Source organism: Aythya marila (assembly GCF_965140915.1).
Source record: "Aythya marila genome assembly, chromosome: 5".
Classification (NCBI taxonomy): domain Eukaryota; kingdom Metazoa; phylum Chordata; class Aves; order Anseriformes; family Anatidae; genus Aythya; species Aythya marila.
The window spans coordinates 33,805,810-33,824,033 of NC_139046.1; the positions used below are offsets into that span (position 1 = coordinate 33,805,810).

Genomic DNA, 18,224 nt, shown 5'->3' on the forward strand with positions numbered 1-18,224 from the left:
GGTCGAGCAGTGGAACCCTTCATCAAAAAATTGTTTTGCTTTCTTCATTGATCTCATACTCATGGCCCATGCCTCCTCTGCCTCTGTCCAAAGCCACCCTCAGGGGTGATGTGTGCCTCTCTTTAGACACTTCTCTACCTTGTGCCACAGACCTGCCCACAGGCTGCTTCTGGCCTCACCACCACCTCACAAACACAAAGCACAAGTTGTGTTAATAAAATATGCCTTTAATGTGGTGTGCCCTGAACACGTTAGACCTAAGCATTTCAGATTGTTTCTCAAGGCTTCTAGCACCATACTCATGATCATCTTTGTACATTCTTCCACCTGATTCTCCATATTGTACACCATGTAACTAACTGTTCTCCACATAGCTCAATTGCAATGAATTGTTGCTGTGAAATTCTTTGGGAAATAAAGTGTCTCTTCAGTCTCCTCTTCATCTGAGCAGGAATCCCTTGAAGCCTGCTGGTCAATTGTAAGGGAGTCTCAGTCTCTCAGGGGGTCACAACGGAGTACAAAAGCATCATCTCTTTTCTGCCATTATTTCCTCTTCTGTCTTTTCCTTTCCACTGCTGTGTGCAGGGCCTGCATAATGAGGTCCTCATTATTCAGGATGTTGTATTCACCCAGCTGAACCAGACGGTCATATGCCTTCTCAGTATATGTGACTGAATATGTTGAATAAGGGGAACAGCGGCCATAGATATCAACTTTGCCATCTTCCATCTCTGACTCAGAGCGCTTCTGACCTAAGCGAAAGAGGTGACAAATCACCGGTGACAGATGGGAATTACACTGGTCATAAGCAAGTAAGCTCACAACAGAGCAGGGAAAGGAGATACCCCATCACAGAATGAGTTCATAATAGAAATTGTTCTTGTGTGAATGTTGGTTTGTTTGTTTAAACTAATAATTCTTTTTCAAACTGCCAGCTCAATCCCTGGCTCAAGTGGATATTATCTGCTTCATATGATGATGGCAGAAAAATGGTAATTATTACTCTTATATGGGTCTATACTGCAGTTGTGAGCTGTCTCTCTGTTCATGTAGATATATCAATATGACCTGCAAACTAACCAGCTTGGGGATTGAAATAGTGCAGCCAAGGCAGTAAATCTGCCTTGGGTTAAAAAAAAAAAAAAGTAACCTTCAGCAACAGAGAGGTTTGATTTATTGAAATGAGTCAACTGTGAAGTTTAGGAGTTGGAATATTAAATATACTCCCTTAATAGACTGACCATCAACTTTTTTTTTTTTTTTTTTTTTTTTTTTTTTTAAACATGCTTGATTCCTTACCTGGTGCTTTGTATTTTTGGAAGGTATCATTAATTAGTGGAAAAAATAACAGTACTGGTGCTCCCGGAGTCTCAGTGCCTTCAAAGAGGTAACATTCCTTCAGGTTTTTCCTGTCTTCTTCACTCAAGTCCACCTTTGGAAATAGGATGCCCTGTTCTGAACAGTACTTGCAGGTCTGGTCCAGAGCCTGGATCAATGAACAGAGCAATACCAAGACTTAAAGAAGAAGAAAGACTCAGAATTTCTTTGGAGTCCAGTACCAAAGCGGACATTTTCCAAGCTGGTTGTGAGAGAGCTCTAAAACCCCCATGGCAAAGCACTGTAAAAGCAGAGAGAAGGTATTTGTTTTCCCTGAGTTCTTAGCACAGAACAGTCATATTGTACAGGAAAAACAAATGAGAATATGTACAACCTATAAATGGAGCATTGCATTGCAGAATTAAGCTAAAAGTACTAGTGGTTAAGACTTCCACTAGAAGCAATATAGAAAGCATCTAAGTGTTAAAAGATTCTAGATATGCAGTAGTTGAAGAAGAAATAGAGACTGCTTCAGTTTATCTCACCAGTATCTGTGATCCTGCACTGTAATTTAAATGCAGAATGACGTCCACCTTTCTCTCTGGTTTTAGAAGTGGCATGACGCTTGTATTGATGAAAAATCCTGTATCTACTAGAGACAAGTATTCTTCTGATTGTGTCAGCTGGTTGGGAAATGTGTCTAACACCGTATCTAAAAAGAAATATATATATGATTGTAAGTGCAATTGGTCAAAACTGGTTAACCTGTTTTCTGCTCTTAGACCACAACTGCAGAGCCCTAACTGGTGACTGTCTTCTGGGAAGGGGGATTTGTCATATCCCTTCTCTTCTGCTTTCCCAACCCCAGCCACATGCAGCGATGGACCTGCATTAGCAACATAAAATGGAGGTGTTTCTTTTGCCTACCACCAAGTGTGTCATGTCTTCAACCAGAGGAAGCAAGGACCACCATCAGATCCTGGTGTCCCAACCTCACAAGGTGTGTGCTGCTGGCATTCTTGGCGTGGAGCTCAGCTGTACCAAGCTACATCCCAGTGTGCCACAACTGACTGATTTAATAGCGATTCTGCCCAAACATGGACTCTAGCCATGAAAAATGGGTTTAATATGAAATCTGTCTTCATTTTGTTTTGTTTGTTAATTCTCTTCTTGGGCACACAGGTCCTCCCCTGCTTTTCTTAGCTGTCTTCACCTTTCCATCTGCGGAAATGCTTGTTCTCCAGATAGTCATTATGCATCTGAAAGCCTTTCAGAAAGTTGTGCTCCTGGGCAACAGAGAAGCGGTCAGTGAGAGCGTCTCGGATAACGCTGCTGAGGGGGCCAGCGGGGGTGAATAGGCGAGTCTTCAGCTCGTGGGGCTTCAGCGGTAGAAGAGGTTCTTCCTCTGCACAGTGAGAGATGGTTAAATTTTACCTGCCTAGAGCAAGGTAACCCTCCAAAATATCAAAAATAAGGAATAAAAATAAGTGTTTTCTTTACTTAAAAAGCCTGGGATGAAGAGATTTGATGAGCACAAATGACAAAGTAGAAAAAGAAAATGAAATGCTACTCTTGCCAGCAAATATCATTTCTTTACACAGTCCAGATTTGGACATAAAACAAGACCCAGCATCAATAAAAATCTGTATCAGACATTCTCATGGAACAGACTGAAGGCAGGCTTTGGAAAAGGATAACTGTTTACTTGTTTGCATTACAGTAGCTCCTGCTTAAGGTAGTCAACATCCTTTTGCTTTATTAATAATCTACAGATCAGTCTCATTAATCCCAAACATTTTACTCTTCTGCCAAATCAGTGTTTAGCCCTCAATAAATACATACACAGGACTGAAGATTTTTTCTTTATGCTTCACCATATGAGACTTTGAAAATGATTCCTTCAGAAAGGCAATGTGACCTTTGAAGAAACACTTCAAAAAATGCCAAATATACAGTGTACGTTTCACGTAGCAGATGGGTATGACAGTTTATCTAACATTAAATCTAACACTAAATACACAGTAGGGAAGAAGTATGATAACTAACCTATATTGTCCATTTTGTCCTGGGTCCACCTGTGCCAGAAATCCTCTGATGAGTGGGACAAATTCCAGATGTATAACACATTCAATGAAAATAAACTACTCCATATGCCTGTAAAAGAAAAGTATTCCAAATCCAGCATTCTCACATCATGAATCTCAAAACTGTTATCATGAGATAAAATTCACAAAGGTTATGCTTTTCTTTTGCTTGTTTTAAATAAATGCTGCATCATTTTAACTTGTCTGTTGTTTTTTAAGCCTTATTTTGGTATGCAAGTTTTGTCTTATGAACATATTTTAATGGATGGTGACATTTTTATGAATTCACGTGACTTAAGAAAAATGTATGCATTAGGCTAAAATAGTATAGTTTCTCTCTCACCCGAAGTCAAGTGGCCAGTCAAAGAGAAGACTGCATTTGAGCCACTGTGTGGCCAAGGCAGGCTCTCTGGAGTGAGTGTGACCTAGCATGCTCAAACACATCATGATGCAGTGAAGAACCTGCATGAAGACTCGTGTAGACTGACAATAGGAAGCACACAAGTTACTGACTACCTGTGAAACAGGCAAGAGGCAACATGCTTGGAGCTGCTCTGGAGGTCACCTTTTTGTAGTGGATTCCCGGGGACCTGGATTTTATTATTGGACTGGAAGCAGTACTATATTGTTACTGAAAACTAGCTTTAAAAAAAGAAAATTTGTCTGTCATTCAAAATTTTCTTTTTTACAATAAACTGAATCCACTATACTAAGAATTAATTCCTAATGAGATATTTATTATCTCCAGTGAAGCTACATTCCTGTCATGCACCTGATGTCTATTTTACTGCTTAGTTTACATAGCTCACAACTAAAAAATAAAATAAAATAAAAAAATCAGAAGCTTACCCTCTAAGAAGCAGATCCGGGATTCAGGGAGCTTCTTCATTAACCGACCCATGAAGAACTCACTTCCAAAATCCTCAGAGCGAACAAAAACTCCATATTTTTGCAATCCTACCTCATAAGGGGTGAACTCTACCCATTCTGTGAAAAGGAATGCAAAGAAGAAAACAATGATTTATTACAGCCCCTTAACTGTGGATAAGAAAGTTGTCAACATGGGAATGAAAGGATGTAAAAATGAAAATAATTTCTACAGTTCATTCTAATATTTCAGACAAAGAGCAAGGAGTTATAAGCATGATGACAATGAAAACCAGTGCACAGGAAAAGTCTTTGGAATATTTTTGAGTCTGTTGTGTGGAAGGTCAAACTACCTTACCACAAGGACATTATGCCAATATATACCAGAAGAAGTTCTGCTCTTTAACAGAGAAGGTTTTTTTTAGTCTACCTAAAGAGACTGTCCCTGGATTGACCAGTTTAAATATAAAGACAAATGGCTCTCAGAAATCTCATAATTACCTTTGAAATCCAGAGTGCTATAGTTGTTCTTGACATTGACTGCAGTATAGATAGGCAAAGGGTTCTGACCACGATCAATGGCCCGTTGCTGATCAGAGAGTTTATGGTTGTCCTTCTGTGATTCCAGAAATACGGTTATATTGAGACAAAAAATAGCAGAAGGATGTTTTCTCTGGATCTAAACTTGTAGAGCAATAAAAGTCCTGCCTCTAATATATTACATGTGCTGGAGTTAAATTCTGAGATGTTCTGTATTTTCCAAAATTCCTGAGAGCACTGTTACTGAAATAACTGCAGGCCCTGGGATGACAGATTATTTGATGACCATTAGGATGAAAGTGGAAGGAAATGCTCAAGAGCAGAAACCAATACTCAAGGTATAAAGCAGCTTAATGTGTTATGCTGCAAGTTTATGTAAGACTTCTCACACATATTTCAAAAGTTTGCATGTCCATTTGTTAATACCTTTCATGGGCATTAAGATACTGTCTGTAATTTTGCTATTTCTAAACAAAATATTTACAAGAATATGCCAACAAATCTTAATGTATTTTTTTCAAAATGTTAATTTTGCATTTCTCTCAGAAAAAGATATTCAAAATCTCAAAGCAAGAATGCTGTTTTCCACTGTGGATGGATAGCTAAAAGAGTGCCACCAAATGTTTTGAAACTATCTGGGTGCTTGCATACATGCAATCTTGTAACAAACGACTTTTCTGAGAACAAAGAAAACATCATCTCTAGAAATTAATTTTCAGAAAAATGTAAGGCAATGTAAACTCTGCTTTATGACATACTGTACCCCATCATGCAACAAAGATTCCAGGACAAGCCCCCAGAGATCTATAAAAGACGTTTTGCGGCCCTCTCTTTTCCGTTGGCACAGCTGCTTTTTGTAATACTTCAAGTACTCCAAAGAAAGGGAATTTATTTTGCATTTTGTCATATGTTTTCGAGCCTCGCTTATTTGCTTATCAAGATCCTTTTGTGACCAGTCAGCATCTCTGTACAAGTTTGACATGGTCCTAGGAAAAGGAAATATAAATTGGAGAGGAAAAAACAAACAAACAAGGTTTGATTAAGCAATAATACATTTCATGCTTCTATTTTAAGTTCTTTTTAATATTATTTTAAGCAAAGTCTTCTACTCTTCAGTTGTGTGCTCCCCAAGAAATTATTGCTATCTCTTTTAAAAGTCACAATCAGTATCTCTGACAAAATGTCTTGAGCAATTTTCCATAAGTTGTTTTTAGAAAAACACTAATTTTCAAGCTGTTGTAAATTACATGACTTTCCCCCATTAAAAGATTTTAATCTGTCATTGGAAGAACAAAAAACAGGACAACTGAGCAGGTATCATATGTGGACCACCACTGTCAGCCCTGGCCTACTTCAGTGCATCAGTGTCTAGAGGAAGAAGGCCATGAAGAGCTGCCCAGTCCTACCTACCAAGTTGTACCAGACAAGCCAGTTAGGTATGTGGCACAGTCCAGGACATGAAGTTTCTTGAGCCCCCGCAGACTGCCGTACAGTGCGGTCAAAGATCTCATCCCTCCTCCTGTAGTCATGATGGCCACCACTGGGGTCTGAGCAACACATGAACAGAAAAAGCTGGTGTCAGGCAGCGGGCTGCAGCCAGACCAGAAGCTGCATGCCCTGCCCTCAGCAGAGACCTCCTGTTATGGACAGCCTGATGCCACCAAAAGCACCCAGTCACAAACAGCCTTCTAACTGATTTCTACTGAAACATAAAATACCATTTATTTTATAAAGGATGACAGGAATAAAAATAATGACATTTTTCTACTCAGATAAGTGACACTTGTCTCTAATGCATTTAACGCTTGCTTGGTATAAAACAAAACAAAATGCATCCATTTAAAACAAAAGTCACAAAAGAGAGAAAGCATCAGTTGTAAAATCGGGAATTAAAAAGAAATCTCACAGGCCAAAGAGGTTGATGGGAAATTTCAAGCATAGGCTGATGGTAAATTTTAAGCTAGAAATTGCAACTCATTGTCAAGGAAAACAGCACTGGAAGAAAAAGCAATACACCTGGACTGGAACAGTGACATAGCAAAGGAGAAAATCAGAGTACACCAAAGTAAGGTGCATTATTTGGACCCTTCACTGCCATGGCAGTGAGAAGCAACCAGGAGAGGGGAGTGCAGATTTTTCAACTTATCCAGGTTAGGTCTGATGCAGAAAAAAACAGCTTTGACCCTTGGTGCCTCTGAGCTACCCAAGCTACTAATATAATGAATATTCAATATCAAACTAGGCGTTCATTAGATGTTTTGAATGTTCACCACACAGACCTCATGGTCCAGCAAATCCTGTTCCAGATGTAGGACCTTCTTCAGAGCAGCAGCAACACACTTCTGCCTTTTGAATAGAAACTCTTTCTCCTGCACGCAGAGGTCAAACCCTAAACGTACATCAAGGTGGTCTGGGCTGGAGCAGAGATCAGGAAAAAAGCATATTGAATTTTATTACTGGCAGACAATCTCATAATCTCTAATACAAATAAATCTACTAAGTTTACAAAGTACTGCATTTACAGGAAGATTCTTTCCTACACTCAAATAGGTACTCCGTGCCACGTGAAACAATTGAAAGAGGAACTGGTAAATTCCCAAATTTCCAGGCAGCTATTTCAAAAAATAAAATAAAATCCAACAGATAAATTCAGAGAAGCCTGCTGTCCGAAGTCTCTTACCAGTCTTCTGTCTTCGCATGTAAATCAAATCCTTTATCCTGGAAAGCAAGAATGCAAACAATGTAAGCGTAATAACCTGCTTTAGCACTCCTCCCTGCTGCCTCAAAAAGAGTTTTATCTTGTGCTGTCCTAGCAATGCAGCTACAAATCAAGTTCTGCTGAATAATTCAGCAGGCTATATGAATTTACTGCAATGGTTTATTGTCAGAGATTTTCTTCAGTAGTTCCCAATATTTTGTAGTGAATGCAACATCTGAGGCCAACTGCTGTTTACAGAGGAAGGTAATGATAATTTGTACCTTACAGCCCCCTGCCAACATTACTTCTGGGCTATCAAGAGCCAAACAGTCAGGTTACAGCCCCACTACAGTTTTACACAGCAGCATTTATTCCTCTTTTTCTGCAGTTTATACCCTACAAAAGCTGTGTTCCTTTGATTCTAAATGGATTTTCTATAAGTATGGATCTAAAACTGCTTTGCAAAGCACAGTCAGCATGAGCAAGAGACTGTCACTACCTCTGTTAGTTCAGGTACCCCACACGTGTGAGAAGAGGAAAAGCAAATTATCCAAATTTAGCACTAAGGTCAAGATGGAGTAACAACATCCTATGTATTCCCACATCCATTCAGAGAGAACAAGACACAGTCTGGCATTATTACCCAAAGACCCACCAGTACTCAATTGTGGCATTGTTTTTCGCATGCTTTCATCCTTAAAAATACCCTGGTTATCACCAGAGAATTTCAAAATGATCAAATGGGTCAGGAGCTCCCAGTTTCCTCAGGTAGAAACTGAGGCCTGTGATCTGCAGACCTTGCTTGCCTGATTCCCATTACCCACACCAGTGCTAAGAGGGTGGGACTCCCAGCCCCATGCAGAGTCACCAGGCTGTTCTGCAGTGAGATCAGCCTTCCCAATGGCAGGGAGATGCACTGGCAAGGACAGGGAAGAGCTGGAAGAGACCCCTGCAGGTGGAGCTCCAAGGGACTGTTCACTGGGGATTCAGACTTCCAGGCTTGGGCTCCTCAACCCTCAAACAAGCAGGCACTCACCTCTGCTAATATCATGCTTTTTCCACTTGGAAGGGAATGAAGTTCCATGTTTGGAGAGCCTGAGTTTGTAGCACACAAATGAGGGTGCTGAAAAGATATAAATACATTCAGGTTTATAATATAAAGCAATGTTACTCTCTATACACAGAAGCAAATCAATGTTACTATTTATGGCACATGTTATTCTACATGCCACTGCTATGCTTTATGAAGTCCAGTAATAACATACGTAGGAGGGAGGTGGTTTCTTCCCTGGTAGTGTAACATCCAGCATTGGCTGCTTGTATTTGGCATAGTGGAATTTGGCAGGATAGGGGGAGCCAAAGACCAGATCAGGTCCCAGCCTAATGCCTTGGGTGCCCTCGTATGAGCCTTGCACCTTGAAGGAGAATTCTTTCTCTAGAGAAGTGACACAGAAACAGACATAACAGTTTTGTTATCAAAACCAGTAACAGAAATCCTTACAACACCTAACGCAAGACTGTTCTTGTTTTGATTTGATTTTTTCAGTCTTACAATAAGCCATTTGCCTTCATAACATTAGCATGTCATGATTTAAAAACAGCTGATGGAGAAGTAACCTCACTTGATTTCCTCGCACTTTTCTTCTTCTTCTCAGTCACCTGAACTTCCAAGCAGCAGACTTTGCGAGACTGTAAGAAATATGAGCAACAAAATACTTCACCGACAGGGAATCTTCCAGTTTGAGATTCTGCTTTCCAGTTCAAGCTCATACTGATGATGATATAAAAGATACATAGACAGTGCACTGTATCCCAAATAAAACTTTTTCTAAACCACAACCTTGATTTCAAATGCTGGCTGGAATAGCAATCTCTGAGAAATCAGACATAGGGCAAGGCTGGCAGTGGTGGTGTGGAGGAACAGGGCTTGCAGAAGGGAGAAGGTAAGGAGATGTACCATGAAGCAGATGACAATGAGGGAAATCACCACCTTTCAGCACCAGCTTTGTTATGTCAAAGGGTACAGTGGCCTGATGACTGTGAGTCAAGTGAAACAAGTGTGGCAACAGGACAAGAAAGATGACGAAACATGACACTCACCACTAGTACTCCATTAGTAATGATGGTTTCAGGAGGGCCTGAACTAGGAAACAGAAAGAAAAACACATTTTTAATAACTCAGTATAATTACAGTTTAATTTATGAGCCACACCCTTCTTCTCATTTTCTTCTTTCTTATTTTTAGCTCTGTATTGGATCTGAAAGAAAAAAATCCGGGAGACTTGTGACACGAGTTTCCTCACTGTGCCGTCAATGCACAGTTATTGTACCAGCTAGTCCAGTCCTGGGGCTGAGCAAAAAAAAAAAAAGGGTACTGCAGGGCCATACTGTGCGATGAGTTTATGCTAAGCCCCAAGATGAGACTGCAGATAGTTTTGCTGAATCCTGTTTTTAAAGAATTGCAATTTGTCTGAGATCAAAAATCCACTGATTATTCCATGTTCTGTTATGCTTTGAATAGAGGCAAATCTCCCTACAAATCTCAACGGAAGCACATTACAGAACAGCAGTCCCAGTATTCTGCTCTTAAATAGTATTCATTGAAGTAGGCAAAGAAAAGATTTTAGAGTACTCTCCCTGCCTGCCTGAAGTTCATGGAAGGTCACCTGGCATGCACCAGTTCATCAGCTCATACCACAGATTCCATGGGAAATCTTGTTAGTCATCAGCATCATCAAGGAATGATGCACTCTGGGCAATTATGCTAGATTATTCCATGCCTTGGAATTGCTCTTTCCTTTTGCTACAGATTATGTTGCAGTTCATGTTTACTCACATGTTATCCAATGCAAATCCCACCTCTAGTTCCTCTTTCCTCTGGAAAATAAAGAAAGGAAAAAGCATTTGGCACTGGTCTACTGGCACTTCTCATAATACAAGTCTCATAATGTAGGTAAATACATTGTTCATGACTAGCAGAGCATTTAAAAAACGGGCATATGCCACCTCTGGCCTGTCTTGAGCCTCAAGATTCTTTATGGCTGCTGTCTCTCACCAAATCTGCCAGCAGGGAGAAAGAGGGTTTGCTAAGGTGAGCAGCCAAATCCTTCTGGTGAAAGAAGAGAAAATAGAGACATGCAAAGCAGCTGTGGAAGAGGGCAACCACTTTGGTAATATGTTGAGGGCACTGGGGCAAAGGTAAATCTAACATTAAGGTTTCCTTTGTGGGTGGGAGAGAAAGGCATAATTCCTCAGTAGAAGGTGGCACTGAAGAAAGGAAAGCATAAGTGGGGACAGAAGGAATGACCAACAGAGAAACAAGATCATGCTGTAGGTTACTTATCTGCTCTAAGAGGGCAAGAATACTTACTACACTGAAGGCATCAAAAAGTTCTTAATATAGTGTGGTAGTTTTTCCCTGCTGGACAGCTAAACTCCACCACAACTGCTCTGTGGTTTCATTATATATAGGGAAAAAATGTTATGAAGGCCTGAAGATCATGATTTCTAACTATTGTAGCTGTGCAAGTGCAGTAATGAAAGGTTTGGATATGGCACCTGTAATCACATAGACTGTAATGAGCTAGATTATAACCAGCAGAATATTTCTATTTCCATCAAGGGCTAGTGGAAGTCCATGCACTACTCCTCATATTTTGCAAAGAAAGAAACGTTCAAATAAGGCATTTAGAGATAATGAAGTGCAAAGCAGAGTTTGGATGTGTGTAGATAAGATCAACTGGATGATGTATGACAGATGTACAAAAGACTAGGAGGGAAGTGGAAAAGGAGAGGTTCTGGCTGAACACACAGGGAGACGGGATGCACCTTTTCATCTGTTAACCTCTGTTTGCTCAATCCTGATATTTGGTTACTCAAGTGTGACACTTGCTGGTGTCCCCAGACAACAAAGCCTGCCTGACAAGTGTGATATTCAGTGAAGCTACTGAATTGAGCAAGTTGGGGGTAGTTCACCCTCTGGCCAAAGCAAGTTCAGAAACAGGCCCACTGCAACTGGCAGATGAACAATCAACAGCAGAGACTCACAAAACACTTAATTGGCCTTCCTGGTATCAGACAATACCACTCCCATGGTTAACATGCGGGCTGGCTGGATTTGAAGTGCTGATATCCGAGGTTGCACATATAGGTGCAACAGCTGATGCCTTGCACGTGGATCAGCTTGGTGCAGAGCATGGCACCAGTGATCTCACACAGAGAAAGCATCCATCTTCCTCATGCTTTCCACCCAGGGTATGAGGTGTTCCTCACAGCACAAAACATCCCTTCATGCACAAGGTGCCCAGCAGGGACCCCTACCTAAGAGAGGCAGCAGGGCTTTACTTCATTACACATTAATAACTATTGTTATTTTGATCTCCCTGGGAAACACTGAAAGCACATGAAGATTCTCCACAGAGATGTGCAGTGAATATTCAAATCTCTCAGCACCTCAGCTTTGGTGGTAGAAGTGCTGCTTGCACTGGATCAAGGTCCCAACACCCAGCCTTCTGATAAGATGGGTATCCCCTGCCACCATGCAGTGCATCCTGCCCTTCCAGTGTGTCCTAAGTGGCTGTACAACATTGGCCCCAAGGTTTCAAACACAACTTTCAGAACCTCCCTGGACACTCAGGAGGAACACAGGAACGTTTCTTGTTGCAAAGCTGAGTGACGTGACTTGGACACCTTATTTAAACACCCACGCCACTGCCTGTAATTAGCCACAAGTCCGGTTCAACATTCGGTTCTGATCACAGAGCTATTACTTCTTAATTACTAGGTTAAGTAACAAATTATGACAAACACATCATGTGACTGTTATTGGTGTGGACACACTCCTGCAGGATCCTCAGCTGGGCTAGGCTCAATAAGGTGGCAATTTTGCAGAGACATTTACAGTTTGTTAGTTTCTGTGGTCAAATACATCTACATCAAACTTCAGTATGCCTACAGATGCAGGAGTGAAGAGGTTTTTCCAAGTCAGAGTGGAAAAGCTACTCCCTTTTATGTGACAGGGCAAACCATACACAAGATGGAAAAAAGAAAGACATTGCAAATAACATTTTAGACAGAAAAGCAGACCAAAAAAAAATAAAATGCTTTTTTCAACCAATTCCATATCTTATTTCAGAACTCACCTGCGAATCACGCTTGAAGTGCATGAAGACTTGTTCTCCCAGGTAAAGTTTGGCTATATCGAAATACACTGTGAAGAGGTGATCGTCTTGAGTAACTACATCCTTATCATACAGCCCCAGCTCCAGCACATTCTGGGAAGGGAAGCACATTGTAAATATGACAGGAGTCATTTAAAGCAGTGGATCCCTTTTTTATTTGGCTTCTGTGTTGAGTCAGAGGAAGTAAAGAAAGAGAGAAGGAATGGAAGCAGGAAAAGGGGAAATGAACTCCATGCACGTCTGCCTACAAGGAGGCATGAGGAGAAATTAGACATCTCGAAGGTTATATTCTACCCATGGCTAAATGATATACTTGTCTTTCATGGCATGGATAAACATCATAAGAGTAAGCTTTATTCTCACATTTGTCTGCATATTTCTTTGCCTCACAGGAAAATTACATATGTCTGCTTTGCAAAAGGATGAAACTTGGCAGTTGTTCCCTAGATCACAGTTAACAGTGAAGTCCCAGCTCAGTACCTTGACCTGACTCTGGATTCTGAAGTAGAAGGTTTCATTCCAAACTGGATCTTTGCAATTCTGGATGGTTTTTGTCTGAATTTTCTCAGTTGAGGCAGTTGGCAACCACAGGCTCACGTAGCAATCAGTCTGGCTTACTGTACGGAAAAAAACACAAACACATCCAAAGTCATAATTTGCTCTAGATGAATAAATGACTTGAACATGAAGTTTTGCTTTCAAAGAGAGACACTGTGATACATGATGTCATATTTGTCCAACACAAATGTTATGATTTAGGTAATAAGGATGGAGAAAAAAAGATGTGGAAAGGGACATCATTATTCTCATTAATAAATGTAATTAAAATATAATAAATGCATTAAACCAAAGGTTTTTCTCCTTCTATGTCAGTCAGATTAGCCCACTATAAAAAAAAAAAAAAGAGTCTGTGGCACCCCATGCCATCACATGGGCTACCAGTTTGCTTATCTTTCAAATCTGGGAGCCAGTTTTAGCTCTTGCAAAAGGGACAGTTCTGGTGGAACCAGAGAGCTGGACTGTGGAGCGGGGATCCAGAGAACAAATAAACACTGAGGTTTCTCTTGAATTTTAGCACTGCAGAAATGCAGAAGAGCAGACTTCAGACACAAGTACTTGCCTTGAGAGAAGCTAAATTGCACTGTCTGTTTATTAACATATACAAGTTGCTACTCAGCAACACCACAGTGACTTTGTCAGCAGGTTTGGAAGGAAATTAGATGTGATATTAGTGATGTAGGGTACTTGTGTCAAGTGCCAGATTTGTTGTAATTAGTAACAAATTGCAAGGTCAAAGCTGTAGTATTATCATGTTACCAGATGAGAATTGTGTAGCAAGTGAGAAATACATCCCAATATATTAACCAACATGGCCAAAGGACGCTTGGACAAATGAATAGGAAGGAGGGTAAAATGAACTATGAAGAGTTTATAGCAGAGGGTAGTTTTCCAAGCCTTTCATCCAAGTAGTAATTTAGGACAACCATATCACCCCATGCCTGGAAGGGTTAAGAAAACAAAGTGATTGCTTCTATTTAAGCCAGACAGAACTTAAAAAAAAAAAAAAAAAAAAAAAGAAGCTTCTTGATTTTTGCTTAAGTAAAGCTATAACCTTCTATTACATTTCAGCTGCAGGCCATCAGAATTGAACCTAGAAATAGTAACAACACCTAACAGTGTTTAATCTGCAAAAGCTGGTACTCAGGGAATCAGGGTGTGGTACTTTGGATTAGCTGCCGTTTAGAAGCTTTAAGTACGGGCTAACTTTGAGATAATACTACTCCACTCTCAGTGCTTGTTCCGTTATTCCAACTGGTTTGTGTCTTTCGTTTGATGAATATTCTCCAGAGGAAAACATATGAGATCATTCTGCATTTTTTGCTTCTAACAGAGTAGCTGCTTTCCCTGTTCCCTTTAGGGATGCACAGAAATATGTGCACTAGGTCCAGCTGTGACCTTATACAGTCATCTCTGCACAGAATGGGGTGAATGCAAAGAAGAGAAACACACTGTGTTCATTGCTGGCACAAGCATGCCAGTGGGAGACTTTTCCCATCCAAGAAAAAACCTAGAAAGCCCTTTTTCTTGGAGCAGGACTATCTTGTACTCCATGAAAAGTAGGAGGCACTGTAAAGAGCACTACAAATACTTAATACTTACAGACATCTGCCTGGTGGATATTTCTTGCTCTTATGATTCTTATAGTCAGTAAGTAACATGGAGATGATTCTGTCTGCAAGAAAAATATAAAACCACACACAAAATACTAGCGTGAATCCTAAAGGAAAACAGCATATTTATGAGTTAGAAATGATCAAAGGAGACAAACACCCAAATCATAAACAACTTACTTGAATTTTCTGGGTAATTTAGAAATGGTCAGCACATTGTTTTTTCTAGTATTATCTAAATCATATACTAGGCTGAAAGGTTTCTCTTCTGTTATAGCATAGGATGCAGATTTAAATAATTATAGGGAATTCCTCTGCGTTCTAACTAAAATCCAGCTACACAAAGTGGTATGATTTAGATTCATTTTGGGAGATATTTTGAATTTCAAAGGTAGAAAATGAAAAGCTGCTTTGGGCTTTTTGCAAGTGATAAAATTATCATTGTGGGAATCAGCTCCCATCCAGCTATTACACAAATTTGGACTCCTAGGCTACAGAATATGATTTTCTCATATTCCTGCTCTTTAAACATACAGTACTCCCAGTACCGTATCAGTATTCATAGGCTTGATGGAATATATGCCCATGTGGTGTCTCCCATAATGTTTAGCCCCAACTGCAGCTAGAGCTAACAAATATATGTTGTCCATACTGGGAGCAATTAACAAATAGATTAGTGAAGAATACGGTAAATGTAACCTTAATGTAACCAAAGCACTCAGTCCCAGGAAAAGCCACAACAGCACTGGTGCTGTTCAGCTGCATTGCCATTGGCTGTGTGCACAAATCAAGGAGGTCAAACCCCAGCTGAGGATCCAAAGAGCAGCTCTGGATACAACCATCCACTTGCATTCATATCTAAAACCTAATTCCAAAGCTACAGAAATGAGGGAGCTACAGGTGGAAAAGGTTCATAACATAGCCAAAATGTACAGTAATTGCAGAAAGTTGAGGGCGCTGTGAAAGCCCTTGATGCTCAGTGAGGACAGAGCAAAGGTGACAGAAAGCGAAAGCAGATATTGAAGAATACGTCCTGTACTATCTGTAGTTTTCTGCTTAGTCAGTTTTTACTTTACTTTAAAGCCTTCTTTGCAGATTTATAAGAATTGCTGACCTTGTTTTTGCTATATAAAGCTACTTTACAAAGCTGCCTGTCAGCTGTTGAAAAGCAGGCAAGTGTGGGTTACAACTGCAAAGTGGGGAGCACAGAGCCCCTCAGGGGAACTGGGCTGCCAGGGATGCCAGGCAAGGGGCTGCAGTCTGGAATGAGGAAGAAGAGTGAGGAAGGGTCAGTGCTAGCAGCCAGTGGCTGGCTTTGGAGAAGACATTCTCCTGGAAAGGCTCAACTGTTCAAGGAACTGGGTTCCCTGGAGTGACCCTTGTGGCCTGTGCTGATACAAAAGCAGCAGAGAGGGAGTACAGATTGAGCCAAGTGCTCAGGCATGTGACACCCTGCCATAACCAGCGAAGCTTGGCTTAGGCACAACAGAGGTATAAATCATGAATAGATGAAAACTCCATTGGCAGCTGAAAGGATTGGTTGTTCCTTAAACTGTAAGCACAACACTCGCTGCTCTGCATCTTAACTCAGCTCTGTTCCTAATTATTACTCTAATAACTATTATTCCTTAGGCACTGTTCCTAATTATCATTAAATGGAGTAAACTAGAGAGGAAAATCACAAAAATCTATTTAAGCACATCTGGTCCTATGGTTTCCAAGAGCAAAGGTTTCACATAACATGCTTAGCTGGGATTTATTTATTTTTATTTTTTTCTTTTTTTTTTTTTAGAGGCCAGAAGTGAGATTAATCCAGGAAATCAGGTGTTGAAAAGCCTCTTCAGGATTGTGACATGCTCTTTGTGGGAGTAAGTGGTTTGATTTTACAGTTATTGCTACCTACTCTGGCAGTAAATTTGTCCTTATGCTTTGGCAAGACATATGGAGCAGAAAGCCTAATCAAATCCATCCTTGTAAAATTATTAATCTTATCCAAACAGGATTAATTTTCCCTTTGCCAAGGATAGAAAACAACAGCAGGACTTGAACGTGAAGCAAGACTGTGTAAGCAAAGTGATAAAACGATAAGCTGGATGGTGTTTTGTGGAGGCAGCTGGATGGGTTATGAGACCTAATTAGACTGCTCAGCAGACACTGAAACCTATCTCTTCTCACCCGGGCTCCACCCAGCAGAACAGTCTCTTCTACAGTTTTCTTTTAAAATTCTCCTTTATGGTACCTTTGCAGCCAAAGTCCACTGCTCCACATCAGGATTCAGCCGCATAATTCCTTCTAGCGCACCAGTTTGGGTGATCAGCTCCTGTAACAAGAAGGGCCAACGTTACCCCTGGAAAAACCATCCTGTCTCGTATCAGCAATCCTCATTAGGAATTCACAACTGCAGAGCAATGAAGGGGAGCCCACGGTTGGTGCTGCCCACGGGCCCTCAGCAGGTAAAGATCCTTCCAGCTGTGCCCAGCACCGCTGCCCGCACTGTGCTTGCCCCACCAAGGCTGGGCAGGGGCGTAGCAGCCAAGCAAGGTCCACCCTTTGCATGACACACAGGCAGGGACGACTGCTCCTAGCTCTGGCTGTTAAAGGAACAGCAAACCTGCCTCTAGTAACACACCCTGTAATTAATTCTTCACCTTAAAGTGCATCCCTATGCTACTCAATACTTTTTTCTAAGGTTGCATACGGCACGTTTCTGAAATGAAGAAAACCCCAACATATACAAAATACTCCTTTAGTAATCAAACTTTTATTCCCCAAGCAGTTTCCCTTTCCTTCCATGGCTTGCTCTCATTTTTAATTTCCATAATGAGTTCTTGAAGCACTGACTTTCATATTCCTGTGCAGAGTCACTTACAGTCATTAATAGGTCAAGAACGCAGTCCCATCTGTACACGATATGCAGCATAACCTGCTGAAGTCCCAGATGCCTCGTTTTCTCTCACCCTTCTTACCTGAGACAAAACACCACCTGGCTCCATTGTGGCTGCTGTTACATACATGTCCAGCGTTATCTCTGGCAATGCAACTTCACATCTCCCAGCTTCCAGAGGCACCAATAGTTTAAATGTCTCAAATGCAGGTGAGCAACTATTTTATAAACTGACTCAGAGCCCCACCTCTGCCTGATTTCTTAAACCCAGCTATTCCCCTCCCATTTTCTTATGCTAGGAAACTGAACTTGTGGTAGTATAAATAAAATAAAATAAAAACTTCTCTCTGTACAATGGCTGGAAGTATGCTGTTTGAGTGACTTTGCCCAACACTGGCCAAGGGGCCAACAATGCCCTTTAACCTGAGCAGTGAACTTTCCACTTAGCAAAGCCCCAGTAAGATGCAGAAACAGTACATAACC

At 40.8% G+C, this 18,224-nt stretch overlaps 1 protein-coding gene across 1 annotated transcript; it reads right to left on the minus strand.

Moving 5' to 3' along the window:
- Positions 1–256: 256 nt before the first annotated feature.
- On the minus strand, positions 257–17,850 carry LOC309878606 (cytosolic phospholipase A2 epsilon-like; the record flags this gene model as incomplete). Its single annotated transcript, XM_082761355.1, has 21 exons — positions 257–752; positions 1,300–1,486; positions 1,863–2,029; positions 2,531–2,722; positions 3,364–3,471; positions 4,251–4,388; positions 4,770–4,884; positions 5,572–5,794; positions 6,219–6,355; positions 7,088–7,223; positions 7,489–7,526; positions 8,543–8,629; positions 8,772–8,939; positions 9,124–9,195; positions 9,607–9,649; positions 10,343–10,383; positions 12,648–12,779; positions 13,167–13,303; positions 14,847–14,919; positions 17,097–17,177; positions 17,824–17,850. 21 exons carry the CDS (start codon positions 17,848–17,850, stop codon positions 544–546), a joined length of 2,511 nt encoding a protein of 836 aa, XP_082617481.1. The 3' UTR covers positions 257–543.
- Between the last annotated feature and the right edge of the window lie 374 nt (positions 17,851–18,224).